Below are 27,543 nucleotides of genomic sequence, written 5' to 3'. Positions count from 1 at the left end.
TCCGACGAAAGTAGAAATATGCGAGCATCGACGAGAGATATCCTGCGAATCGATCACGCGAAACATTCTCCGTTGAAGTCGAATCATACTTGGCAAACAAACGAAACATGGCAGTAGTGATAACAGCGATAAGTAACGTATCAAACATGCTATAAAGAAGCTCTCACACCTATCTTTTGTTTAACTTATTCCATCATGAGTTCTATGATAGAATTTTCAATGAACACATTCAACGTAGATCCAATGTCTGAGATAAAGTAGTTTCTATTCCTCGTTTTGGAATACCACCGTGGAGAAAAATTTACGACCGTGGTATCCTCGAGTCTTCGTGTTTTTAATATTCAAATGTAATTCCAGAGTCCGTCACCTTTTACAAATCTTGTTTTAATTAAGATGCGCGTGCGTGTGTGTACTAACGTGACACGCCGAGGACGGGTCGAAACGTCGCAAGTATAACAAAAGTCTCTTTATAAACAGAAATAGGTCACTGAGAGTTGCTCGAGGGCTGGTCAAGCTGACCACGAGAGTCAAATAACTGTTTGACACGTTAGCTGTTAAAGCTGCCTCGAGTGGACACATAACGACTCATCATCGCGGTCTTTTGATTCCCGAATAGTCGGGGGATGTTTTGTGAAAAAGAAAAAAAACGAGAGGGAGGGGAGCGTCCGCCAATACATCAAATATTAATATCTCATCTTAATAAAACGACGCCTTACCAAAAGTCCCCCGAGTGTGATAGGTGATGATGTAAGGTGTCCTTACGTCACGACGTTGTATCGTAAATTCGTTCCTCGAGGACGACGCGAGGCGATCAAACGATGGGCAACGACACCTTAATGACTACGGCTTTGTGTGGAAGTCTATTATAATTTAGAGACGCGTTTGTCGCGCGCAATTTTCGTAAAGATTGCACAGAAAGAAAGAAAGAGAGAGAGAAAGAACTCAAACCGTATTATATCTTCGTCAGTGAGACGAAGTCGCTCGTGATCGATAAAGTCACCAATTCACCGTTGTCTCGCGACGAGGTGGATTTCATCTAAAATTTCACACGCGATGAAATTATGACAGAATATGGTAAAAGGGTACGGTAATATAACTCCTCGTGAAAAAGGGAAAAAGAAAATAAAACCGACGAGAGAGAGGTATCATTAAGAGGTGCTACGTTTATACGGGAAGTTTCATAATAGGAGATTTTTTTTGCGCGTGTTACCTGGCGTTCGTTTGTTCCTCTCGTGTCTCGGTAATCACAGTCGGGATCTCAGCTACTCAAGGAAGAAGGAAGTTGATCAAAGGCGAGGGAAAACGGATGAAAGTCGCGTTCGATTTCATCAATATGATTTGCAACCCTGAGCTACATTCGCCAACACGCGCTAACGAAACTGCAAGATAGAGAAGTAACGTGCGCACACGCATCGTACGTACGTCGGGCAGGAATTTTCATTACGTTAGTTTGAACCAAAAGCGAGAGAGTGAGTTAAGTTCCACGTAGTGACGACATGGGAGAATGAAGTACGCGACGAGCGCGCGCGCCGCGCTCTACCGAGTATGCGCTAATTGGCCTGCACGCCTGCTAAACGCGTGTGAAACTCGTCGTCCACTGTCCCGTCGCAAGGTGCTAAAGGGTTGGGGTAGGGCGGCACGTATAATCAATATCGAGGTCATTTTCGAAGGCTGCGATAAATCGCACACCGTCACCTTGTAAATGGATAATAATAACGCACGCGTATCATAGCGCGCACGCGGTAATTCGTTCGGTCAATCTGCCCGTAAGAAGACTGCCTCCACTTAGCCGGGACGCATTGACAGAAGGAGATTAATCAGGCTATAAAATCGCGTGGCGTAGGGACGCTGCTCTTTCTCTCTCTTTCTCTCGGAGATTATGGCGTATATAATGATAATTTACGGGAAATGTGCCCCGTCGCGGGAATCGTGGCGTGCGCCTTTTAAACGTTATTAAAGCTATTAAACGGCGGGATATTAATTGGACTATAAAATCATGAGGGGAAAGATGGAGGTATTGACTTTCCAAAACGGTGATTCGCTCTATATTTCACGAGGAAGTATTATGCGAAATTGTCTCGTGTTACGAAGCGCAATACGTTCTATTAGTCTCTACCGCAGACGTTAATGATAGTTTCAGCGAGTTGGAGCACACGTGTCTTCAATTAAGAAACATTTTTTCAAACGCTCAAACACTCCCGTCGAACACTGAAGTTGCCAACGTCTTTGCTCGTCTACACGAGAAGGTGATGTCTATATTAAGACAATTTTTGCCATATTATGTCTCGGAATAAGAATTCCATCATTGAAAAGTTAAGCAAGAACGTGAGCTTATCACGACTTTTCCTTTTATCCCATGAAGTAGAGATAAGAAGATGACGAGATAAGGAGGATCCTTGGCTGAGTTAAAGGGAGGGAAGGGTGACAAAACGCCCCCCGGGTCTTCTTACGTTCTTCCGTATTTGTCTCGCACCACGTTCACCGATTGGCCTAAGCCGTCGTTTCCTCTTGCGCTTTCGTTCACCATCACGCTTGTAACCGCGTCTGTGCGCGACCATCAGGTGACTCATCGAAGAAGAAAAAACAACAAGATTCCGACGTGCTCGTTAGGACAGGGCGAAACGTTTCCGGCTCGACGCAATTTCCCCTCGTATAAACGGCGATTTTTCTCTCCGTCGCGACTCGGCAATAACTGCGAATAAAACGCAACCGGCGATGATATATCTAGTCCCGGTTCGGACTGACTGACGCGGGATGTGTTCCCAAATTGGAAATCCGACGCGGCACTTTTGGTTACCTCAACGTTGTTGAGCACCAGAAGTGAAGAGCCGTTGCTTTCCCAGAAAGGACGCATTGATGTGTCGGAGGGAGACGATTCCCTCGTCAACTATTCCCGTCCTCGAGTTAAGACCCCGTCAAGATCGGCAAGTTGACGCGCGAGGACGCGCTGCCAGATGGGAAAAGACGCCGTCGTGTTCGAGCCGACGGAACGTTTCGTCGTGCGCGTCGGGGAGAAGATTTCACTTATCTCTGGGAATTTCCGACGAACTAATCGAGAGTCCGCGCACTGTCTCCCTTTGATCCTGGTTGCTGACTCCCCGTCCCGCCTCATCTCTCTCCCCCATTGTGCTTCTGCGCTTCAAAGGTAATCCTTTCCGCGCCTATTGATCCGCGCGAATATCGGCGATCGTGGATTTCCCTGTAACTCGCATAATACCTTTTCATTGTTGTCAAAGGAGAGAAAGCGCGCTCGAGCGTACCGGTATACATATATATTTTTTTTTTCTTTATCCTTCCGGTGCGCGGGATTAGTCGCGCGCTGTTAACGAACGCCGTTCCGTCAAATGAAATCTCCCAAATGATTCCCACTCGCGCTCTGCTTCGTCGAACAGTGCAATCGGCGCCGCATTACCGAGACGGGGATCTGACATTTTCGCGAGTTGTCTCGGTAAATGCAATTAATTTCAAGTCGTTTTCCAACAAGGCTATTTATTACTCTTAAAAAAGAAAGCACAGGAATACCACGCTATTAATTCTTGACTGAACGAAAAACTTTCTCTCTCTCTCTTGTTCTGTGGGGTAATTAGGGTTTAAATGCTTCAATCGCAACTGTTTGTCGACGACCGCAGGCGTCTCAAGCCAGGAACATAATTGCTTATAACACGGTGGTTTCGAATAATGAGCTAGCTAGGATCAGGCCGGTCAAACTACACCGAGCGAAGGGGCGTACGTTCCGTGGCAACCGGAAACATCGGAAGGCTTAATGCACCCGTCGCTGTGCTTCGCACCGGACTCGCCATCTCCGCGAAACTTCCTGCGAGCTTGTTTCGGTTTCCGCGTTCTCGTATTCCCCAGGAAGCGGCAGCAGCTGCCGGTGGTTTCGGCAAGTTGCTGGAACACGCTGGCTGTTTGATCCTATTTGGATTTAAGACTCGAATCGCGACTCTATGCCACCCCCGCGCGGTGTTGCAACTTGCTCCTCATCCGCAAGTTTGAAGAACACATCGGTGTTTAAACCGCCATCCATTCTCGAGCACGATGTTTGACCCCGTTTTCTTCGCGGCGACGATAACTAACGGGAAGTCGAAAGAAGAACACGGCGCGATGATTAAGCTTTTAGAGAAAGAGAGAAAGGAAGGGCAGGGAAGTCCGTTATCGTTCCCGAAGCGGAGAACGCTTCGCATTCCGAGGCAGAGAGAGCTGGAAAACTTTTCCTCTTGAAACACGCGGCGTTCGGAAAATACACCCCCGGAGATATCAACCCCTTCGCCACGGAGAACGACGTTCCGCGCCGTTGAAGGGGTTGACGATAGCGGTTAACGTTTATTTCAGAGCGGATTGAGGTAAACTCGCGCGACATCCCGATCTCGAGGAAAATTTCTCATCCTAATCGGATTAAACGTCTCGTAGCGACCGGACTCTTGAAATTCGCGGCGAGAGATGCTTAACTTTTATCCTTCTCTCTTGGAATATTTTATTAAATTAGATTGTTCCCCGGAGGCTTTTGACGTCTCGCAATATCTACGCTGTATCGTCTTGAAAGCATGAAAAATATAACACAGACACGTAAAATATGTCTAGACACACGAGCCGGTTTCGGGGAAAACTTTTGTTCGTCACTACTTCGGGTCAATTGAAACGCGTAATATTACGCGTGACTGGAACCAACTGGGAAATCCAGCGATCCACGTGCCGATCTCAAATCCATGTCCCCCATCGATCCTAACATTCCACCGCCTTTTCTCGCGGTTGCAATTCCCTCGCCCTCTCCGTTACATCATCATCAAGCCCGAAAAGTGTGTGTGTGCACGGTATAATGGTGTAATAACGCAGGACACGCGGACGAAGCACCATTTCAAGCAACACACCTACAACAGCCCCACCTTCTGTGACCACTGCGGTAGTCTTCTCTATGGTGTCATCCACCAGGGCATGAAGTGCCAAGGTATCATATGACGAGCGAAAGTTGCGCGACACACACAATCCGCGGAGACAACACGCACAATCCATCAATGCATACACACACACACCTATACTCAGATAAACGATACACACCGTATATATACATACCGTGTACATATATACATACAAACACACTTATATATATATATAACACTAGTATTCTCTTTTACTTTGTCTTTCTGTTTTTCTTGGCCCAGCGTGGTGTTGCTTTATCTTCGTATTGTACTCCTGTATAGTCTCTTTCTCTTTATCTCACCTCCTCTCTGTAAATATGATACTCGCTGTAAATAATGTACTCTAACGCTAGCAGTTCTACTGCCGTATTCGCCGCTGTCGCGCGATGATGCTAGAAATCCGATTAATCGCGTTAACAATGATCGCAGACGCGGCGGATGGATCGTCTTCCTCTTATCCGCGCGCGTTTACCGACGTACTGCTAATGCGATTAGCGGCGCTTTTAATTACATACGGTATATGCCCCCCACCCCCTCTCGACGTGTGGATTTTGCACTGACATTATACGTCAGGTGGCTTTTGTGCATTAACAGCGTGTCTCTCTCCTTCTCTTTCGCTGTCTCAGCAGGGATATGATTTCACGATGCTGCGTATGTGTGTCCGTGTGTGTGTGTGTGTGTGTAATCATATTGGATTATTACGTATTAATTCGCATACAATTATGAACCGTACAAGGGAGTATACAGCGATCTACCTAGCGAAAGATAAGGAGGGAACTCGAGCGAGCTACGGATCGAACGCAAAATCCGTCGAAGGGATACGGTTAACCGAATGAACTCGAAGAGCGAAGGATGATATCCCAGAGGAAATTTTTGGCCGAATCTCACGTACAGTTCCACCTCGCTTCCGTTCTCCCCTTGTCCTTCGCGGACATGGGGATGCACCTTGGTAATCTTCTGCCTATTCCCTTTTTTTTAATTTTCCTCGTGTTCGCGCGCACATACGCGAAAGGGAGCTGTCTTCTCACTCGTACATTTTAATTTAATACCCTCCGTTTTGTATCCGTATATATTCGCGTCTGTGCTCGGCGGAAAGTTAGCGCTTCAAAAGAATGCTCTTCCCCGATAATTGGATAATTGGATAATTGGAAAATAAAAAAATCAAAAAGAAAGAACCGAGCGCTTTGACAATTAGCCCGCGAGCCGATCTATATCGAGGGAACGTATTTAGTCGATGACGTCCCATCGAGCGCGAGAATTACATATTTTTTTCTCTACCTGCTCGAATCCCCCAACGGAGGCTGTATAAATAATCTTTCTATAGTTATATCGCACGGAAAAGAAGATTATATCCTCTGAAATGATAGATCTTCGTTGCTGGCGTGTTCAGCCGAGTTCGCGTCTGTAAATAATATTCTGTATACCGTGTTTGTGTGATTAAATTTGCTCACGATCCGTGTGCACGTTGTAAGTACATGTTCTCGTCGGTACAAAATTCTACGCGTACGTTTATGACTAAAAGAAAGAAGACAATCGTGAAAAATATCATATATTTGCAAAAATATTACATCCGAGATATTTTTCGCCTCGATGTAATAAAATTGCGACGATATTTTTATTTTTTCGAATTTTTTTTCCTTAGGTGCGCGCGTAGATTTTTGTGGTTGATGGCCTTCTCGTCACTCTGTGTTCTCTCTCTCTCTCTCTCTCTCTCTCTCCCCCTCTTTCTTTCTTTCTTTCTCTGTCAACGTCTTTTTCACTGTTATGAGTTTCTATCGTTGCACTTTGATCGCACAATCGTGCACCTTTTCGCTCTATTTTCTCGATGTGATTCTTCGATGTATATTCTACGAGTCGTTGACATGATTCTCCGTTTGTCGTCTTGTTTCCTTTCTTTTGTATACATGTGTGTGCGCGCGCGTTCTATTCTAAAATTTGCCATTCCTCGTGTATCTCTTACGATGTTTCACTTTTCGTCCACACACCATTCCAGAGGTTCTTCATTTCCTCGGCAATTTGCGGCGTGTCGTCTTAACGTGTCCGCCTCGCGCCCGGTAAATTATCGACGCTTTTATATCGTCCGCGATTCATCGGCGTTTTAATTTCGGATTCGGTCGTTGCCCTCGACCACGATATTTTTGATCGATCAATCCGTGTGAGCGCTCGCGACCAAGTATCCAGGCATTTCGGAATTTCTTCTATGAACGTGTTTCGCCTTTATATCATTCCTCTCCGTCGTGCGGGCAAAGTCGTCGCGTTTCGCTAATCTCGCCAGCGCGATCAGCGGCACGCGAGCCGTAATTTTCGCGCGGCGTCGATGCGACGATAAAAGCGACACGGTTATAACGCGGCGCTCAAGAGGCGCGCTTAAAAGGAGGCGCATTTCGCCACCCTCGCGATGCCACGATTGTCAGATTAAGACTGATTAGCATAAGCGTGACGATACGTACGCGCGCGCAAGGTCGTTCAACTGTCGCTCCGACTATTTGTCTCGCGAAGAAAGAGAGGAAACGACAGGAATGACGTGTTGGCGAGGTTCCAGGATATACGGTTGCATCGTGCCGTTTAATCTCTTCGTTTCTCTCGGTCGGCTAGATTCCCTGGTTCTTACCGCGTTCCGTTTCCGCCTTTATTGTCGTCGGCGAAAGGTGAGAACAATGGCTTCCCTGTAAGTGTCTTAAGCGCGCCCATATTTTCGCTCTTTTCCGCCGTCGGGAATACAGTCGAATATTTCTGTCTACGATCAACCTCGTCGATCGTACGTTCGTCGCTTCAAATCCTTCCCCGTGGTTGGTAAATTGACCGTCGTCTCTGTAGTAGAAGATTGATATTCGATACGTACATCGCACGACGTGTATCGCTCGCGTGGTCGATCAGAAATCCCGCGGAAGAGGCTGAGAGAGTCGGTCGCGAGCTTTTCTCATTGAAGTCGGACAAGTACGCGTGTCTGATATTATGTAACTATACTGCGCGTAGTACGCGTGTCTGATATTATGTAACTATACTGCTTCAGCCGTTAATACGGTTTCAAAGTCTGTAATCTTAAAGCGTCAGCTAGATATGTTACGTACTCTCCGTTTACGCGAATTTCCACATTACGGAGACTCTAGCGTGATACAAGCTACGTAAATTCCTTCTGGAGCTTTCCTTGCGTCGACGCAAGTTCATTTTCAAGCCGGACTGTGAGCAACGTACGGGACGGGTAGGAGGTAGATGAAGCTCTAACGGAGACACCCAGGTGCATCTAGGCGTCCGTTCGCGTCAGATGCACTTGTAGGGCTGTGACAAAGGTCTAGCCTTTTACGGGAAATACTGCTAAAGTATTTTCTGGAAAGACGAGCTAGCGTCTGGGACACGAAGGAAGACGAAATGGGAGGAAAGGACGAGACACTGGCGTGGAAATTAATTAAACGGTCAAGTCCGGAAGAAAAGTCTGGGAAACGGAAGCGGGAAACTCGACGTTGCGGCTCTTTGTGCAACAAGGGAAGAGAGAGCTCCCTGCCTCACCATCGAGAAGCCACCGAGGTGGTGGTGAATGAAATTTTGCGGGTGTCGATTCGAGGGATTTAGTTTGGCGTGAGTGAACTCGCGAGAAATCTCTGGGCTTGTGAAAAGAGACGCTTCTCCTCGCATCGCCGTTTTCCTTCCTCCCTCGTGAGACCCTTGCGCGATGAATCGCCCGATGTAATCCGAGAATCTCCTGGCGAAGAATGACATTTAATTAATAATAATCAGTTCATTTATTCCAAGTCCTGATTGCACGACAGATGGTAGATATTTCTTGCTCGAGAATCATGAGATATTGCGCGAATTATCGTTCTCTCGAGGATCTGAGACTGGCTTTGAGAGTCGGAAGTAAGTTTCCTACGTCGTTTGTGTGTGTGTGTGTGTGTGTGTATGTATGTGCGTCATATAATTTAATGTTTACGCGCCATTTGATCACGCGCACGGTCGAAACTCGGTAGATCTTCTAGTTGGTAGATATATTCGCAGTTATAACGCTGCATTTTGCCGCTGACGTCCTCTCGAGCGCTTTGAGTGAAAGCCTTTCCTGCATCGAGGTCTAAGAATAACGCCGCTATTGACCATATAGGCTCGATAATAACTGATGATAGTCTGCCCACATCGAAGTCTCGCGAAATAGATTTTTCTAGTCTTTTATACGGGGGAAAATATTCATAGTAACGTGACAAATTTCCAATCGACCGTTCGCGGTGCGTACTTCAAGTCGCGCGCGACCTTTCAGGAACTTTGCAAGAGATGGTCTCGCTGTCAGGGAGATTTTTGTGTGCGTCGAATCGTTCTCGCTAGGATCCTCCGATATTTTCTCGATATGGTCGAAAAAGTCGATTTCAATTATTCACACTCGTAATACATTCGATTTAGCGGAAATATTCGTTCAGATATTGGGTTATATTCGTATCGATCGTCGATGAGATCTCTCAAGGTTGCAATGATGAAGGCAATTTTGCGTCACAATTATTACATTGCGATAATAATTTCTTTAGAATATACATTTTGACTAAATAATTGGAGGGTTGGCTCTCATCAACTGCAAGCAACACGACGAAACACGACGACGGCTCGTCGCGTCTCATTATCGACTCTGCATTGTGCCAAGTTCCTTTCGCGAACGTGTGCGACGAAGCGAAAGCTCTCTCTCTCTCTCTATCTATCTCTCCCTTCCCCCCTCTCTCTCTCTCTCTCCCTCTTTCTCCCTCTTTTTCTCTCTCAATTTATCGATGAATCGCTCAAGATGAATTTATGATCGTCGTATCAATTATTTAACCTCCGTGCTTTTCTGTTACTGTCGGACATTACCGAAACTGAGAACTTTACGCGAGGAGAGAGATTTTTTAGGTCGTAATATGGCCATAGTACACGTGTGTGTCGATAGCGAGAGGACGAAGGAAGACTCTGCGTTGCACCTGTGCGGCACACACTCTCTCATCAACGATGTTCACCGTGATCGTGTTATTTACTCCACCTTCTCTTCTTCATCCTCAATATTCATCACGTGATCCACGTGCACGTACTCCCACCTTGTTGCTTCTGCCTCACTTGAGCTTTTGGGGGTTGGTGCGAAGGCTAAAGCACCGCGAGAAAGAGAAAAAAAAAACGAACGAACGCAGGGGAAAAGGGAAATGGGCGCGGGAATGGGCTTAATGCTTTTTCTCCCTTGAGCCTGGTACTCCCGTGGGATATATCGATCGGCACACCACCGTCTCTCGATCTCTGCCACAGGATCAGACCACAATGAAGGACCGGGCTTCCCCGGGCCCCTCTTTCTTGTTCCCAGGCGAGCCAAAAGCACAAATGGGAGGTGTTCACGTTCCTGACGCCGACCTTCTGCGACCACTGCGGCTCGATGCTTCACGGTATCGCCCATCAGGGACTCAAATGTTCAGGTAGTTAGAAAGCTAAGTCAAGAAACCGAGCCCGCGCGCTCGCGTCACCGGCACCGCCGAGTCATCAAACGGACAGATATCTCGCACATCAATCCTACCACCACCACCACCATCACCACTACCACCATCGACACCCCCGTCGATCCCGACATAATCCCGCAGGAATGTGTCTTCCATCTGGGTTGTCCGAATTTCTGTCCCGGCGGCGGATGATCGATCTGACGGTTGGTCCGAAATTTCGAAATGCCAATTTTAGTCTAACCGGAATATTTCGAGCATTCTCTCCCCTATTTTTTCCATGCCGAAACACTAATAATAACGATCGATCTCGTGTACGTGAGTAAGGATATTATTTTTCGTTAATAACGGAAGCAGCAACGACGATGTTACGGTTTCGCTAAAGCGCTCGAACAGCCGCGGCTATTGTTATTACGGAGGACAAAGCGAGAAACACCGATAAAAAAGAATATCGAAAATCCATCGACGGCGGTGCGAACGGTAATTCGTTGTACCGCTATTAATAGTTACGTATCGATATCGCGGCTCTTCATCGTTGCGCGCTCGTTTCGTGCCGTTCGGAGACCCAGATGCAGGGCTTTTCACAGATCCCGAGGCCGCGCGCGCAACGGACAGCCGGCATGCAAAAATACACGGCAATTAAGTCGCACCGTTCGCTTTTATCTCGCGGCGCGTTAAGTCGCTTTAAAGTGGTCGTGGCTAATTTAGCGTGCTCCGAAAGAGGGATATATATGTTATCGCTTTGCAGCGTTAATAGACCGTCGATTAATTAGCATCATCTGTCGTCCGAGAAAATGCGAGCCAATTGTTCCACGAATTATTCGCAAAGGTGTTCGTTAATTTTCTACCTTCGCCCGGGAATAAAAGTCGATCGATTTTTTTCATCGTATTGACTTTGTAAGAAATATGGATTTTCCTCGTTTTGCGAATGAGTGAATAAACGATCGTGCGAGATGCATTTCTTATTATTAGAACGGGAAAATTTGATTAAGAGGACGCGTCAGATGAAAAAGCTCGCTCCCCGATGTTGGTATCGGGATACCAGACAGAAATAAATGTCGGATTGAACCCAGATGGGGCGCGGTATCGACTTCGGTACGAGTAACAAATGTACCTTGGATTTTCTTCGTCGGCCGCGAAACCCCCGGGAGAGCATCGGAAATGCACGGATCAGGTGACTCGTATCTCCCGTTTCGGGTGGGTTGCGCACAGTTTGTCCGAACAGACGGAGGTTTTACACGCGATTACGAACCAACCAACTTCCGGAGGATCCAAGTTTCGGTCGAATTAACAGAAAACACCGCGAAGGACGTAGAGAGGGAAAATTGCGAAGAACGACGCGCAAATCCCTCGATAGAGCTCGTAATTTTCGGACTGAGAAATATGACAATTTCGCACACGTCTGGAAATATTCTGAAAAATACGATCGGGACTTGAAGCGTGCTCGAAATCGCGAGTACTTTGAGAGTTTTACGACGCAAAGAGGTTTCTCCCGGGATGTGCTCACCCGTTACGCGACTGTGCCACTCACGTCTGTGTATTTTCGCGAGAGATTTCTCTTCCTCGCATTCGCTCTCTTCTAACCCCGTCGAAAGTCAAATAATAATTCCGCGAAGAGGCACGACACATTTCCCTTCAACGCTCGGTTAAATAAAGCTCTCTCGGTCGCTTTGCCTTAGCCTCGGGTGAAGTCGTTAAACGAGAGATTGCCAATTAGAAATCGCGGTCCACGTGCGGCTTTTTCTTCCCGAGACGAGAATTACACGAACGTGTTATGTTGCACGGCAGTATGTGACGATTTTTACGCGCCCGCAAATATCGTGACGACAATCTGAGATAAAAGCGTATTTGCATTCGGCAAATAGAATATAAATTCGTCGCGTCCGTGGAGCGCGATTTATACGCCGATCGATTTGACCGTAGAGTTCGTGCGCGGAAACCTAACGAATACTTACCCTCCCCTCCCCCAATCGTTTTTATCTTTAACTTCGTTAACAGAAGCCATTCAACGCCGAGAATCGAGGGCGCGAAAGCCACTTATCCGTATTTATTACATTACGTGCATACGACTTTCGGACAAAAAGTTGCATACGAAAGTGGACTTGATTTTTTAGAGAGAACACTATGTATATATGTCGTGTTGTTTAAACCTGATTACATATCGTTTCGAACGGAAACTTAAGAATTCATCTCGGTTCTTCTTTAACGGGATTCGGTCGAAGCCATATCTAAGCTCAGCCGGTTCTACGAGGAATTTGTTATCAGCCCTCTCACACGAGAGATATAAAATCAATTTCTCGCTTCGTCTGTGCGTTATTCTTCGTCTCGCAAGCAAACTCTCGCGTTGTAACCTCTTTTCCTTTCCGGAGTCAACTACTCCTCTTAATTACCGCTTCGATCTCCGTGGCCGTCGAGACAGGCGCTCACGAAAGATTCCGCTTTAGAGAACTCACTTGGCTTTCGTTGCGGATCGCGCAATCATCCCCCGCCCACTCGAAAGAACAGCAGCCTTCTGTCGCAAGCTCCGCGAAAGAGACGTTATATTCCGCTATGTGGAATTTCGCACGCGAGTGGCACAGAAAACGTACGAGGGAAAGTTAGGGGGTCGCTTTGATCGCACAACAAAACTCGCGTCCACGTCGCGTCTTCCTCCCCGGCGGAGCGAGAACGCATTGAGGGATCGGTTTTCTCCTCGCGAGTCACCTCCCCAAGTTGTGCTCGCATGATGCATCTTTCCTATCTACGACGATACTGCGGAAACATCTCTTCTCTGAAAAAGGGGAAAGAAAGAGAAAAATCGACGTTTCGCGTGTTACCTGAACTGGGAGTAACACGCGTTCCCATTCAACGGTAACGTATATACAATATTAACGCGATCGTTATCGGCCTTACCGTAGGTATATTACTTTCGGCCTTGGTACATTTTTAATTGTGTTATCACACAACTGTATACCTTCCGGCTCTTCCCGCGGCGAAGCGGGAACGTATTTTAATATTTCCCCCTATCGCATTCGCCGCCTATTCTCACCCGTCGCTTATTCATACCGCCGCGTTTATTAACTCCCGCGACGTTTGTACGACACCGTCGTATTTCGAACATTCACCTGTGCGCGCGTCTCCACACGCACCCCCGAGCGCCGGTGTTTCTACATATGTATAGATTTTGTATATATTGTAGCGCAGCACCCGCAAAAGTAGCGTCGCGTATTTTTCAGTTCGGCTGTACATACGATATGTACACACGGTAAAGTTCGGTCGGGGCGAGAATTCGCCCGCTAATTAAATTTATCTATCGCGGGAAAATCCACCTCGCATATTAATTCGACGCAAGGGTAGATTCCGCCCGATAAATCGGCCGTTCTTTCGCGCTCGTTATCTCGATTCGATTTTGTTAACGTTTCGAGTACCGGCTCGGTAACTGAAACTCACCGAGAGAGTAAAATCCATTTAAGGATTGCGAGGAAGTTTCGTTATCCAACGGCGGTTACACAGCGGCGGTGTAATATTGGCTCTGCGTTCGCTCGCGTTCTTTATTTTCGCAGTATCTCTTTATTATATTTCCTGTGTAGCTTTTTAAACTTACTTTCTCGAAAACAATGCGGCCGGCCGAGCAGAATGCGGATAGTGTCGAGTGATACGCGTGCGAGAGTTGCCCCGCGAATTTCACCGTCTCTATACGAATTCGTGTACATATGTATATACACGAGACACAATGTTTGTCATGCATGTATACCTACTTCTATGTACACGCACATTCACGTTCTGTAGATTTACAGGCCACTTATCAGCGCGTGAGCGCCAAGTAATCGTACCCTCCTCTAGCGGTCATGCGAACCTTTGATTGCATACTGTGTTGACCACTTGCGTGATTATCATTCGTGTTACCCGCAATTAGCTTTTTGTTGATATGTATTTTGTACACACGTCACCATTTGTCCATTTTCCATTTATCGGGACCTCTCATTACGTTATTATTAGTGTCACCACGAAGTAGCGTAAGATCTTGTACAATAACGTAAAAACCGTACGTACGCGTGGAAACGCGAAATCGCTAATGAGCGCGTTTATATATATCGTACTTACATCGTTCGCTCTCGTCCTGAAGAAGAGTATAATATCGAGCGATGTCCCTTCGAAGCTCGATTAATCAATTATAATGAGATCGGAGGATCGGCGATCGGATTTTCGTAAGCTCTCTCTCTCTCTCTTCCAGTTCGCTAGGAAGCGATCGGTCGCGTTTCCTGTGCTTCGATTCACCCCACGTTCACACCCAGTCGTTTCCCCTCCCGCATGCTCACGGACATTATCTTTCGTCGGCAAGAACGTACGTTGTGATCCTTCGGCTTCTGAGCACGGTTTGCCTCGAAAGTGGTGGATTTCACAGCCGGTGCAATTATGAGATTTTTTATACCTCGGCATTGGAGCGCAAAGATCACTCTGTCGCATCTATGGCCAAAGTTACGTCGGCCTGTGCAATTCTCCATCTATATGAGACCGCAGTGAATTTGTACATCGTCGTGAACTCTCGACATACACCACTTTCGTTGGCACGAATCTCCCACGCGTACGTACTCGCAGCTGCGCTCGAAGAGATCGGCATGAGAATGCTTGGAAACGGCGAATATCGCACGCGAGCGACAGCTGCGGTTTCCGACGGCCGAACGTTCGAAATGAACGCGACGAGCTTTCCGATATCTCGCCGTGGTATTAGAGAGACATGTCTCGCGACGGTCGATGATAATCGTTGATGATGTGATGACGCAGCATGCGACATGAACGTGCACAAGAGGTGCGAGGAGAGCGTGCCGAATCTTTGCGGATGCGATCACACCGAAAGACGTGGTCGTATACACCTGCACATCACGACTTCCGGTAGCAAGCTCAGCATAGAAGGTACGTACCGTCTCGCAGCGATTTTGTCCTTGCACATTTCCGCAGCTTCTTTTTCCTCACGATTTTTCCATCCGCCGCAACTTGTCGGAACAAGTACACGTCGTTTTCCACGTTATTTCAATCATGGTCTCGTGCTGTTGTAGACATCGACGATGATATCTCGGAAAATACGGTCGAATGATTTGCGATACTAGTCTGCAGCAAGGCAGGCTGCGCTGCTTTCTAGCCGTGCTAGGCTATATTTTCCCCATTTTGAGACGCGAGAAAATTGAAAATGCAAACGGCTGCAATAGCTTTTCATGCTCTGCGGAGAGAAAAATCGAGAATTAAATGTCATATCAAATTAAACGCACGCGAAAATTAATATATATCTAGGAAAATCTCATTTGTACCGACTTGTGTGTGTCACCGAAACGGTTGGAAATATTTCACACCGACCTTTTTCACGCGTAAAATAATATTAAAAAATAATGTTCCACTCGCGTCGTTAGTTACGACCTCGCGCGTTTCGATATCGCATTCAAATGTGAAGTACAGGGCGGGGCTTTTAATTCAATTAATGGGCGGTTCGATCGCGTCACGACAGGATTTCCGATTTAAATTTCGAGTGCGGCCATGATGGTGGGAGCTTTCTCGGCAGCGTGTGTTTTTCACGACGAGGTCGGAAAAGAAAACATCGTTGCTCTCTTGCCGGAGACATCGTCAACAGGCTAATTAAGTACATTCGACTGCATCGAACGAATGATTGAAACTCGGCGAGTACACGGAGAGAGTGATCGGTACGATGCCGCGCTAATAATACCTCATCACTTCCTCGTTAAATTTAATTCGAATGCCTCCTTTTCCGAAGGTTTCTATTTCGCGAAGATTTAATAAAGTCGTCGACGTTTCGTTAGGGTCGAACGATAAATAGCAACGAAATCTTATTGGTTGTTCTGATCTGCACAACTGCGTGCGAAAATTCGAGACTGGTGAGGTGATTCGGCAAGTGCGTTATTATCGCGAAGGCCACCGTAATAGCGTCTGAATGCCGTTACAACCCTGAGAGCGTAATTATCCGCAGCTGGCACTAACTCGCGCGATATTCTCCCTAAATTCGCCGCGGCTTGAGTGCGTTAAATTTTCTACGGCCTTCTCGTGTGAAATCGGTTTACAAGGAGAGAGCGGGGCCGGCTTTCGCGAATCGTCGTAATATCACCGCGAGTTAACTCAAAAGCGGATATTCGACTAACTAACGGGCGAACCGCGGTGACTCTCGTCGCATTAGCGTTCAAAACCGGAGCGGACGTGCGCCTGCGATTACATCACGCCTGTTCACACCTCGCAGCGAGATCTATTTTTGATTGCAATTTGTACAATTATCGGATGAATGGCTCGACGATGAATCTCGTCCGACGTACATCTCCCTGAATTGGAAATGCTACCTTTGAATAAATTTCAATATCTACGCATTGTTGCGCACAGGAACAGCAAAATTTGGCGACGACGGCCGTTATCATTCGCGCGAATAGCGGCGCGCCGTAATCAATTTGCAAAATACATCTCGGCCGCTATATTTTCGTCGGCGCGATAAGCACGCCGTGTCTTATCACCTGTCGATTATCTTGAAAATTAGCTTTTTTCGTTTGCGAGCTGCCCGCCAGGCGGGATATTACCGTCGGCGAGGTTTAATTAAAATCAACGTACTTATCGCGCGGCAAACAAAGTGCGATTTTTCGCCCTTCAATTAATCGCCTCTTTCGCACTTATTCACCCCTCTATTAGCCGGAGCGTTATTAATTATTATGAGACACTCCCGCTTATACTCGGCGTTAACCGTACGACGAAGATTATGTAAATGAGACCGTCCGGCAATTTGCGGGGGGATCGATATGGGGTGTTTCGGGATGGAAAGGTAAATAACCGGCGAAAGGAGAGAGAGAAGTATCGATCGCGAACAAGAAAGGCAAATCGCGCGTCTGCAAATCCGGAACGGTTTCGGCCGAGATTCGTGTCTAAAAATATGCAGCGTGTGCAGCCACATTGCGATACTACAAGGTCCGTAATTAGCAGTTTGGTGGAAAGTCCTACACCTCTCGACTCGTTCATCGAATCCTCTCTCTCTCTTTCTCGATCCTTCGCGCCGAAACATCCCGCATTTCACGGACAAATGCGCGTCGTCGCTCGCGAATTCCTCCCAAAAGGATCTGTTCGTTTGCAGTGCGGGAGGGACGAAATCTCATTCCGATGGATCCGAACGGGCTGTCGGATCCCTACGTTAAGCTGAAGCTAATCCCGGACTCGGACAACGTGAAGAAGAAAACAAAGACAATCAAGTCGTGCTTAAATCCAGAATGGAACGAGACAATCATCTTGTAAGTAGTTCCTCTCCTCGGTGTTTTTGGCCGACGATTTCGCACAACAATTAGATTCCTGACAATTAGATTCCTTATTCCCAGGAATGAAACTGTTCCGTGCGTTCTCCTTCGCGAGACGATCGTTTCCGTTAATGTTTGCTCTACTGACGAACTACAACCCCGCCCGGGCGAATATCGATTCCGCTAACACATTCGCGAAACGTGTATTACGCGAGGGATTTCGGCAAACATCTCCTATATGACTGATTCGCTTGAAATCTAAACTCGCGATCATTTCGACGTCGCGTGAAATCAATTTTCACGGCACAATTTGCGCTCTTCTTTTTTCCTTCGAATAAGACGACCTCCGTCTCTCGTACGCTGAATCTGAATGAATAACGTATGGAGAGGGAGGTCCTACTAGGGGCGCGAGATTGAATTACCCGTATCCTCGTAAGATAAAGCAACGATTAGCTTAATTTGACTTGTTCCGCTAGCGACCTCAAATCCGAGGATAAAGATAGGCGGCTGCTGATCGAGGTATGGGATTGGGATCGAACGTCCAGGAACGACTTTATGGGGTCCCTGTCCTTCGGCATATCGGAGCTTATCAAAGCGCCCGCGAGCGGTTGGTTCAAGCTGCTCACCCAAGAGGAGGGAGAGTTCTACAATGTACCTGTTCCTGAGGAGGGCGTTGACCTGGCCGAGCTTAAAACCAAAATGCGGGTATTTATTCGGCGCGTCTCGTTAAAATGTGAAAACAACGAAGCATATTTGCCGTGGAACACAATCGAGAATTAACGACCGGTTTTCGAATTTAATCAAAGTTGCCGAGATTACCTTGGCGAAATCTAAAGCTCGTTTCGAATAAACTTCGTTATTATCCTGCGTTGCTTCGAGACGAATGTCCCGAATATATTTTATATACACGCTGACTTGTGATTTAGAAAACTTCGGTGACGAAGAAGACACACACGTCCCAGGACAAGGACGTGCCGCATAACATGGGCAAGAGCGATCTGATACGCGCCAGCGACTTCAACTTCCTGATGGTACTCGGCAAGGGTAGCTTCGGCAAGGTGAGCCTCGGTGATTGACGGAAAGTAGCCAATTCTCGCAACGTCTCGATCGATTGATTCAAGGTATTGCTGGCGGAGAGGAAAGGCACCGACGAACTGTACGCTATCAAAATCCTGAAGAAGGACATCATTATTCAGGACGACGACGTGGAATGCACGATGGTCGAGAAACGCGTGCTCGCGCTGTCGAATAAACCGCCCTTCCTGGTGCAGCTACATTCTTGCTTCCAGACAATGGTACGAATATAACAATAGTTCGAGTTATATAAATTGCTCGTTCGAAGGAAAGATCCAAGTTGAGCGAATTAAGAAAAAAAAAGAAACGAGCTGAATGTGAGAGTCGCTTATCGGATAAAATATAGTGTTCGTTTCATATGCGGTATAAGTGAAGAAAAGCACCAAAGCGCTTGATTATTCAAACGCTTTTCTCATATAAGCTGCTTATTAAGCGTCTGATGAAATTTTCGCAAAGGGAAACGTCGAACGCGAAGAGCACGTAAGCTCTCTCGTTCTCGCACACAAAACGATGTGAAACGCGATGAAAGATTAAGCGAACACTTGCTTGCCAACGGCGGCTTACGGGATCCGCTTTCTGCTTTCCGCTTCAGGACCGTCTGTACTTCGTGATGGAATACGTGAACGGCGGTGATCTGATGTACCAAATACAGCAGTGTGGCAAATTTAAAGAGCCGGTGGCAGTGTGAGTATTTTAGCGTCCGTGAACGTGCTCCGCTTTAACTTGCGGATCGATATCCTTAACTCTATTAAAGCGCCGTGAGACGACGTGGGAACGCGCCGGGACGAGAACTCTCGAGCGATTCACGTTGTCGAACTTTCTCAACACGTTCCGAATACGAAATGAAAACCGATTGTACCCGGGAGATGTGTCTCGACGCGACAGCGTCGTCATCGGTGACCTTAATTTTTGCCCATTAGCCTCGTCCCCGATCATTTTATTCCCAAACATTGGCGATTGAATCTCCCAATGATCGCGCGTTTGCAGATTTTATTCGTCCGAGATTGCGATCGGCTTGTTCTACTTGCACTTGCGCGGCATCGTCTATCGCGACCTCAAGCTCGACAACGTCCTGCTGGATCAGGACGGTCACATCAAGATCGCGGATTTCGGTATGTGCAAGGAAGGCATCACCGGTGACAAGACCACCAAAACCTTCTGCGGCACGCCCGATTACATAGCGCCCGAGGTGAATACTTTACTTCTATGTGCTGGGCGTTTCCAATTGGTGGCGGAGCGCGCGTGACATCATTCCTTACGAGTTGATTTTCCTCGACGGGAATTCAAAGTTCCTTCGACATTGTCTGGATAACTAAGCTTCGTATTAAAATCTTATTCAAGCCAGCTTTAAATAATGTTATTTGCCTCTTGATATTAGTTTCGCGGGAAATCTTCGAAATGATTGATCGCTCGAAACCTCTCAGTATCTTCCGCCAAGAAAAATCAACTTTGGATCTCGCGAATAACCGGAACGATTATACCAATTCCGAGATATTCGGTGAAATAGAAGTGGGACTTTGAGAGCCGGAGCTTGTCTTTGAAAGTCACGCCGCTTTTCGCCTCTTTGCGCAGATTATCCTGTATCAACCTTACGGCAAGTCTGTGGATTGGTGGGCTTACGGTGTACTGTTGTACGAAATGTTAGTGGGTCAGCCACCGTTTGACGGCGAGGACGAGGATGAATTGTTCTCCGCGATCACGGACCACAATGTCAGTTATCCGAAAAGCCTGTCTAAAGAGGCCAAAGAAGTCTGTAAAGCGGTAAGCTTATTCTCTGCCGTCGTACTTTGCTCATTTGCCGCGCTTCATTTGTACAGTTTCCCGAAATGCAGACGAGTTCTTGCATCTGTCTGTGTAGTTCCTCACGAAGAATCCCAGCAAGAGACTGGGCTGCGGAATGCGCGGCGAGGACGATGTCCGAAGTCACGCGTTCTTCCGACGTATCGACTGGGAGAAGATTGAGAATCGCGAGGTGCAGCCACCCTTCAAGCCCAAGATCGTAAGTAGGCTGGCGATATTCTTCGATATCCTCGGATTTCTTTCTTTCTCGGGAAGAGTGTAGCATCTACGGTGTTGGTCGTGCGTTTCAGCAACATCGTAAGGATGTGAGTAACTTCGATAAACAGTTCACCTCGGAGAAGACGGACCTCACTCCCACGGATAAGCTGTTCATGATGAATTTGGACCAGACGGAATTTATGGGTTTCTCCTTTCTCAATCCTGAGTTTGTGCAACACGTCTAAGCGAATACTTTCTCGTAACCACTTCATTCTTCGTCGTTCATCTTTCTCTTTATCACTCAGGGCTCTCTCTCTNCTCTCTCTCTCTCTCTCTCTCTCTCTCTCTCTCTCTCTCTCATTCTGTCTCTCTATCTCTGAATCTCGCTCTTAGCATTCTCGTGAAAGTGTCGAAAGCGAGAAAACTTAAGGTACTGTCGTTTTCGAATCTTGTTAATAAGAGTTCATGCGAGACTCTTTGATGTATTTCTAAGCAGTCGCGTGCGATAATCGTGTATGTATCACTACGCTATAAGGGAGAAGAAAATTAAGGAAGAAAGTAGGTGCTGAAGATTCATCCGCGGATAAATCCGCGATAGCTGCCGCGAGGGAAGGACGAAATCGACGGACGGAGAAAATAGTAACGCGGATAAAAATGTTGCTTTTCTCGCACGGTGAAAAAAGAAGAAGAAGAAGAGGAGGAGGAAGAAGAAGAGGAAAAAAGTGCGGTGTGACCGGCGAGAAGGAAAATCTCAAAATCGATGTCTTCGTTTTCTGCGTATATTATTATGCATTTACTTCAGTAGTCTCTACTGTCGCCCCTTCCAGAGTATATATAATATATATATTGGACGAAATGAAAGAATGAATATATGATTATATATACATTATATATACACATACAGTCACATTACGCGGTATATATTACATATATATATACATTATATATGTATACATATATGTATATATACAAATATATACATATATATTAAATTTCTATCGATATTTCGTTAACGTTGCACTCCTCGTCGGTTTAATCTTCTTAAGTAGCGGATCTTTAAAGCCGGGCCCTTAGATTTTCCGGACTTACGACGGGTTAAGAATTTATTAGTGCTGCGTCGAGGTCGACTCTCATATTGACAGATACATACCCAGCCATGTACGCAACATATACACACGTACTATCACACATACACTCACACAAATACGTCTAGTCTCACAAGACGATATCTCGTTTCCTTTCTCCTTTATCCGTTACGGAAGCACGAGTCTGGAGTATCTTTTCTAGTTTTTCTCCGTCGTCCTTCGATGGGAGCGCGGATAAGACTACGGAAATCGTACCCGATAAACTCGTAAATAGATCAGGAACGTTTCGAGACGCGCGCTGAGTCGATCGCGGCCGATGTCGATGAAGGGAAGTGAAATCACCGCGCGTCGAATAATGTAGAAATGAGACGGGTCATATAGACACAATAGTTTCGCGTTTACGCGGAGGATAAAGTCGACAATATAAAAGCGACGGTGTACGTTGTAGTTTTACTCACCTTTTGCTGACACGATATGTGCCGCGTGCGCGATATTACCGGACGCAATAACGTTTTACGCGGGACGGATATGCGAGAATACACACGACTAATATATCTCAGACTCTCTGCGATCATGTGACACACGATGTACATATTATTTCTCATGATATGCTCCTTCGGAACGGGATTTACGCTCTTACATAATAATTTATGTTGTTACACACACACACACACACACACATATATATATATACACATATATCGTCACGCCTTACAAAAGAAAGAAGGCACCCGCGCGCAAGAGATCATTTTGCGTTTGCTGACAATCGAAAGGATCAAAGGCACTGTCTTGGTCCACTTAGCGCTCTCTTCTCCTTCGTAATTTCATTGGTGCGCCTCTTCTCGCCGAGTCTTCCTACTGCGTTTCATCGAGGAAGGTGTATGAGAGTCGGAGGGAAACTGAGTACAAGCGCGAGCATAAAAAAAAATGAATACAAGAAGAGGCATACTCGATCTCACGCGATATATTTTTCTCGTCGTTTTTGCCTTTCTTTCAACGCGGTTACGGCGCATCGATCATTGATATATAATCGATCGTTAATAATTATTAATTGACCAGCGTAATCATTATAGACGTAGTCGACAGGCTCGACGAGTTTGACGCGAGCTTTTTCTTCGTTTTTACATATCCAGTATCTGGCAACTCGACGAGAGAGACTCCCTCGAGTTTACTCGCGCTAATTACGACGAATTGTACAATATCGTCGAGGAAGGAAAAAGCAACGACACGGAGAAGTCTTCTCGCGCGTTTTCGAGAGAGGATCCGGGAATAGGAAGAATTTATTATTATCATATCTTCTTTGGTTCCGAAATTATTCACGGGGCATATATCATGAAACGAAAAAACAGTCGCCGTTTATCGTCGAGTTGCGGCATACGTATAAAAATAAAAATTCAAGGACGAACTCGTATCCTTATTCTCGCGCCTATTTCTATTACATAAGCGAAATTTTAGAATTTTTCTTTTGATCGAAGTACCGTCATAATTTCATCATTACCCCGTTCTCGTTACATCCGTGTCGAAAACGCGCATCGAACAAGACAAGTATGATTCTCTCTCTCTCTCGAGAGAAAGTTTTTAAATGTGGTGTATATACACATATATACACGGCGTCCCGCTACGATAGAAGGATACGGGTGCGTTTCTTTGCGAGGGTATCACTTATTATTTAGAGTGTTCCGATAATAAAGATTTAACGTAGTTCTCGCCCCTTTTTTCCAATGGGCGATCTCACAATCTTGTTCTTCGATCGGGCGATTTCGCGCAGTCTCATCGCGAAATCATAAACACATATACACACAAGCGTGCACGCGCACACACAACACATACACATACGTTACCGTTCCAGCTACTCGGACTTACCGGCATAATTTTGGAAACTCGCGACTTACATAGCCCGCGAATCTCGGCGGCAGAATCTCATTGTTCCTTCTGTAGTAGCGCGATACGTTACCGATTACGATTATGCCGGTCTGTTGTATTATACAATTGCGTCGTTATAAGATTCAAGTGTGGCGGTAGTTTTGACATTAATTAGCTCTCTACCTATTCTCCGTTCCTCGCATTCGTTCTCGCGTTCGTTCTCGGGTCATTACGATTATACACACGCTTATTATCCTCGACATTATAGCAACTTTAAGTAACGTAATAATAAAAAAAAAAGGACGAAATCTCTGCATCTGTCGAAATGTATACCACCATTCCACACTCCACGGCCGTAAACCTAATCTACCGTCTCTCGTTAGCGACGGACACCACAACACCGATACTAAATTCGCGCTTTGTGTTAAACGCGGACCTTGAATATCCCTACAGGGGGCTGCGCGATCTGCGCCCGAAATCTATTTTTGTACTAAAAATGAAATGAAACTCGCGAGGGGGAGGCTATACTGCTTCTCCCTTCTTTTCCTATGCGTCTAGTAGAGATCTCTCGTTGTCACGATCGTGACAGTTTTCGTAGCGCTCTTTAGTACACAATATATACACATTCTAAGCGTTGTAAAAAGGCACTGAGTAATAAGGAGTAGCTGATAAGTCACCGATGCATACAAGAATCCGTGAGAAAGAGAGAGTGCGATATCTACGGTGAATTTCGAGAAGCGTAACGTTGTGAAAAATTTGCCTCGATTTAGTCACCCACCGAGATACTTTTATTCTTTCGCCGCTATTTCATTCGTGTTCTCGACGGCATATTTTTACACGGTCGTCGGTAATGGTTCAAAAGAGACGCTGTCATCTATGAAAATTTAATTTTAAACGCTACACGCTGTTCTTTATTTTAGGAATTTTTCGCTAGTGAGAGAAATTAAAAGTTCTGTTGTAATATATGTTCACGATACATGTTTCCACAAATATGAAACGCGGAGAATTGTACTTTGTATTGTTTGGAGTTACTCGCAGAAGGCGCGATGCTCTTGTGAAAAATCAAGACAACATTCTTGGCAATTCACACTCGTTTCTGCGTGACTGATCAGAGGTTGGTATAGTCTGACGAATAATGAAAAATGTCAAAGTCTTAATGAGATGTGTCAAATAAGTGACAGTGAATTTTATAACATTTGCGCTTGTTTTTTTTTTTCCTTAATAGAGACGTGGCGTTTGGCTATTATCTTCTTTCGACGCAGTCACGTCTCTAATCTCGATCTATTCTCTTTTCCTTCTTTTTATTCATTTTTCCTTCGACTATCATTCTTTCTCTCTCTCTCTCTCTCTCTCTTTCTCTCTTCCTCCCTTCCTCCTTCCCTCCCTCTCTCTCCCTCTCTTTTTCAATCTTTTTTCTAATCTTGTTCTAGATGTTACACTTTGACCTTTTTGAAAGGTAAGGAGTAGAATACATTTTTATTGACACGATTTCGGTAACCGATGCAGCGAGTGCGCGCGCGCGCTCGTCCGTCGCGGTTCTGAACGGGAAAATCGGGAAAATATTGGCTCAGACTAATGAATTAATTCTCCATCGAGATAGAGACGAGACATTGGATATTAGAAAAGAGCAGGACGAGATATTTTTCTTTCAGAATCGCGAACTGGGACAATGTTCATGTACGTAACGCATTCGTGGCGACATTAAATTTTCCTTAACTCGTGAAATACAGTAAAATATAGCGCAGGGTTGTTACGTATTTTTCTCTATAAAACTATTCGTGAGTCGATTTTTTTCCTCGCATATTTTTCCATAAAGAATTTAATAATCCCGTAATAAACGCATTTAGATTGTTGGAGAAATTTGCCAAAATTGTTATCAGTTGTTGAGTTTTGCTGTTCTTTATTAGTTGTAAATGCTACAAATGCGTGCGTATCGCGCGCGTAATCGCGGAGTGTAGTCGAGCGGTTGACTAGCGCGTTATTTAGCCTTTAAGTTTAAACAAAAGAAGTAGCAAGCAAAAATGCAAAAACGAAAAAAAAAGATTGCAAGGAAGAAGGTAGGAAGTAGTCACAGAGACGTAGAATATATACACAAAGATAATACCGATCGCGTAGCAGCTCTATTCATCCTCCCATGCTGTAATTAAATATATCGTTCTCTTGATTACATGCCGTTATAATACACACGTATTTACACGTACACGCATATTTTTAAGATGTTTTTGTGCATTTATAATGTCGCAATAAAAGTTCCGAATCGTGTCATGAGAAGGTTTGTTAGAGCCCCCGCGCCTTTACGCGCCAACGATTTCTCGACCATCGTGTATTTATTTTAAAAGGGTTGATATTTGAGAAAAGTGTGCCCCTTGCACAATACGCATTATTTAAGACAATTGAAAGATTTACCTCATACATTTGATGACGTTGGATCCGAAATTTAAAATCAGCACTTACCATGATTGCCATGATCTTACGCCATTTTCCGTACGACTGCGATAAAAGAACTTCGAGAAGTAATCGATCGTTGCGATAATCGATTGTTACAGTAAGCGACATCACAGAAGCAATCGATACATCGCACATCGATACACATCATAATATGTATTATCGTTGAATCCAAATTATTTTGAAGGTATGGGAGCAAAAACTGCATCGTAGAGAAAGATAAAAAACCCTCAGGTTGAATGGAAAGGCAGACAAAAAATTTTGAGAAACTGAACTTCAACTATCGTGCGTTTCGATATCTCGCTCGCGAGTGACGCCAGTGTAGTGGCGCCAGTGCAGTGGTCGCCATCTTCCTTTCAGTTCTCTTCGGTCCTCTTCGAAGGCGCGTAGTCGTATCTCCGAGCCACTTCCAATAATAACCGTTAAACGCGTCTGATGAGTCCAGCAATTCAACTCATGTCGTCACGATAACTCCTGTTTCTTCGTTCAGTAAGTAACAACACGAATATTCTCGTAAGTGAAAGATGAAAGCTGCTGAGGATGCTCGACTGATACGTCCTCGGTTTCAAATCGTTCGTAACGGAAACGAGCCGAGGTGTTTAAGGGCCAAAATGGCGTGTCATGTGATGCGAATTTGAATCTAATTGAGTTATCGGCCATTTTAATCAGGTCAACTTTACTCAATCTTTTCCAATACGATATTAATGTTGAGAATTCTCGTAGTTTTTATATAATATGTAATGATTGACACCAAAACCTGTTGCGCATATATATTGCACGTTTATATTATATATATACTTTTATGTATATTATATATAAGTATTATATATATATATAATTTTTTTTTATATTATATATATTATACTTTTTTATGATTTTCCTCGAAACATTTTACGTGATTATAAGAGAAAAAGAATTGTATACGAAAACAGTTTCTACGAATATAAGTGATTTATTACTCTTGTACGCCTTCTACGTTACAATTCTACACTAGAATCGACAAAAATTGGCTAATGCTTTGGACTACCCGTTACACAGAGTTAGTTTGATTCCTTGTCGAGATTTGTCGGTGATTGTTAATTACCGTATATTTCAGCTTTATGTACAGTTTCGCTGGGTTTAGTTATAGAAAAGTCGCTTCTAAGCTCTTCGTAAAAGTACTTGAGTCGAAATTTAGCATCTAACAAATCCTATCTGCCTTACACTTTTATTTAATCTTATTATTGTATCAAATTCAAATTTACATTGGATTGGTCTGCAGCATTATTAGACATATAACTATTATATTCACTGTTACAACTTCTTTCTTTCTGTCTAGAACTCCCAAATTCAAGATAATTATTTATAATCAGCTATTTTTAACATTTAAAGAGACCAACAGTTTGCATAATGTTATATTTCATGAATCCTCAATCGGTCATTTTGCTTTTGGCAGTATTTATAGATCCGATATTTCGACTCGGGTATCTCTGAGAAAGTTTTCGCA

General features: G+C 45.3%; 1 protein-coding gene across 3 annotated transcripts in view; it reads left to right on the top strand.

Annotated features, from left to right (window-relative positions):
• LOC106742962 (protein kinase C, brain isozyme) overlaps positions 1-21,568 on the top strand; it is a 42,703-nt gene extending 21,135 nt beyond the window's left edge. The window contains exons 1-12 of one of the 3 annotated variants that reach the window (XM_014616559.1): positions 4,877-4,945; positions 10,216-10,324; positions 15,107-15,235; positions 17,436-17,589; positions 18,069-18,297; positions 18,519-18,650; positions 18,714-18,887; positions 19,259-19,350; positions 19,654-19,855; positions 20,239-20,427; positions 20,525-20,665; positions 20,757-21,568. In XM_014616559.1, coding sequence (XP_014472045.1) covers positions 10,285-10,324; positions 15,107-15,235; positions 17,436-17,589; positions 18,069-18,297; positions 18,519-18,650; positions 18,714-18,887; positions 19,259-19,350; positions 19,654-19,855; positions 20,239-20,427; positions 20,525-20,665; positions 20,757-20,909 — 1,635 coding nt within the window. In that variant the 5' untranslated portion in view covers positions 4,877-4,945; positions 10,216-10,284 and the 3' untranslated portion in view covers positions 20,910-21,568. Of the gene's footprint in view, positions 1-4,833; positions 4,946-10,215; positions 10,325-15,106; positions 15,236-17,435; positions 17,590-18,068; positions 18,298-18,518; positions 18,651-18,713; positions 18,888-19,258; positions 19,351-19,653; positions 19,856-20,238; positions 20,428-20,524; positions 20,666-20,756 lie in introns of those variants that run through there. The other 2 variants (XM_014616474.1, XM_014616397.1) reach the window with 2 other exon arrangements.
• Positions 21,569-27,543: the final 5,975 nt, after the last annotated feature.

This window comes from Dinoponera quadriceps, unplaced genomic scaffold (assembly GCF_001313825.1).
Source record: "Dinoponera quadriceps isolate SergipeBrazil2010 unplaced genomic scaffold, ASM131382v1 scaffold119, whole genome shotgun sequence".
Classification (NCBI taxonomy): domain Eukaryota; kingdom Metazoa; phylum Arthropoda; class Insecta; order Hymenoptera; family Formicidae; genus Dinoponera; species Dinoponera quadriceps.
The sequence above is the reverse complement of the archived record's forward strand: the minus strand, read 5'-3'. Positions and strand labels throughout refer to the sequence as shown.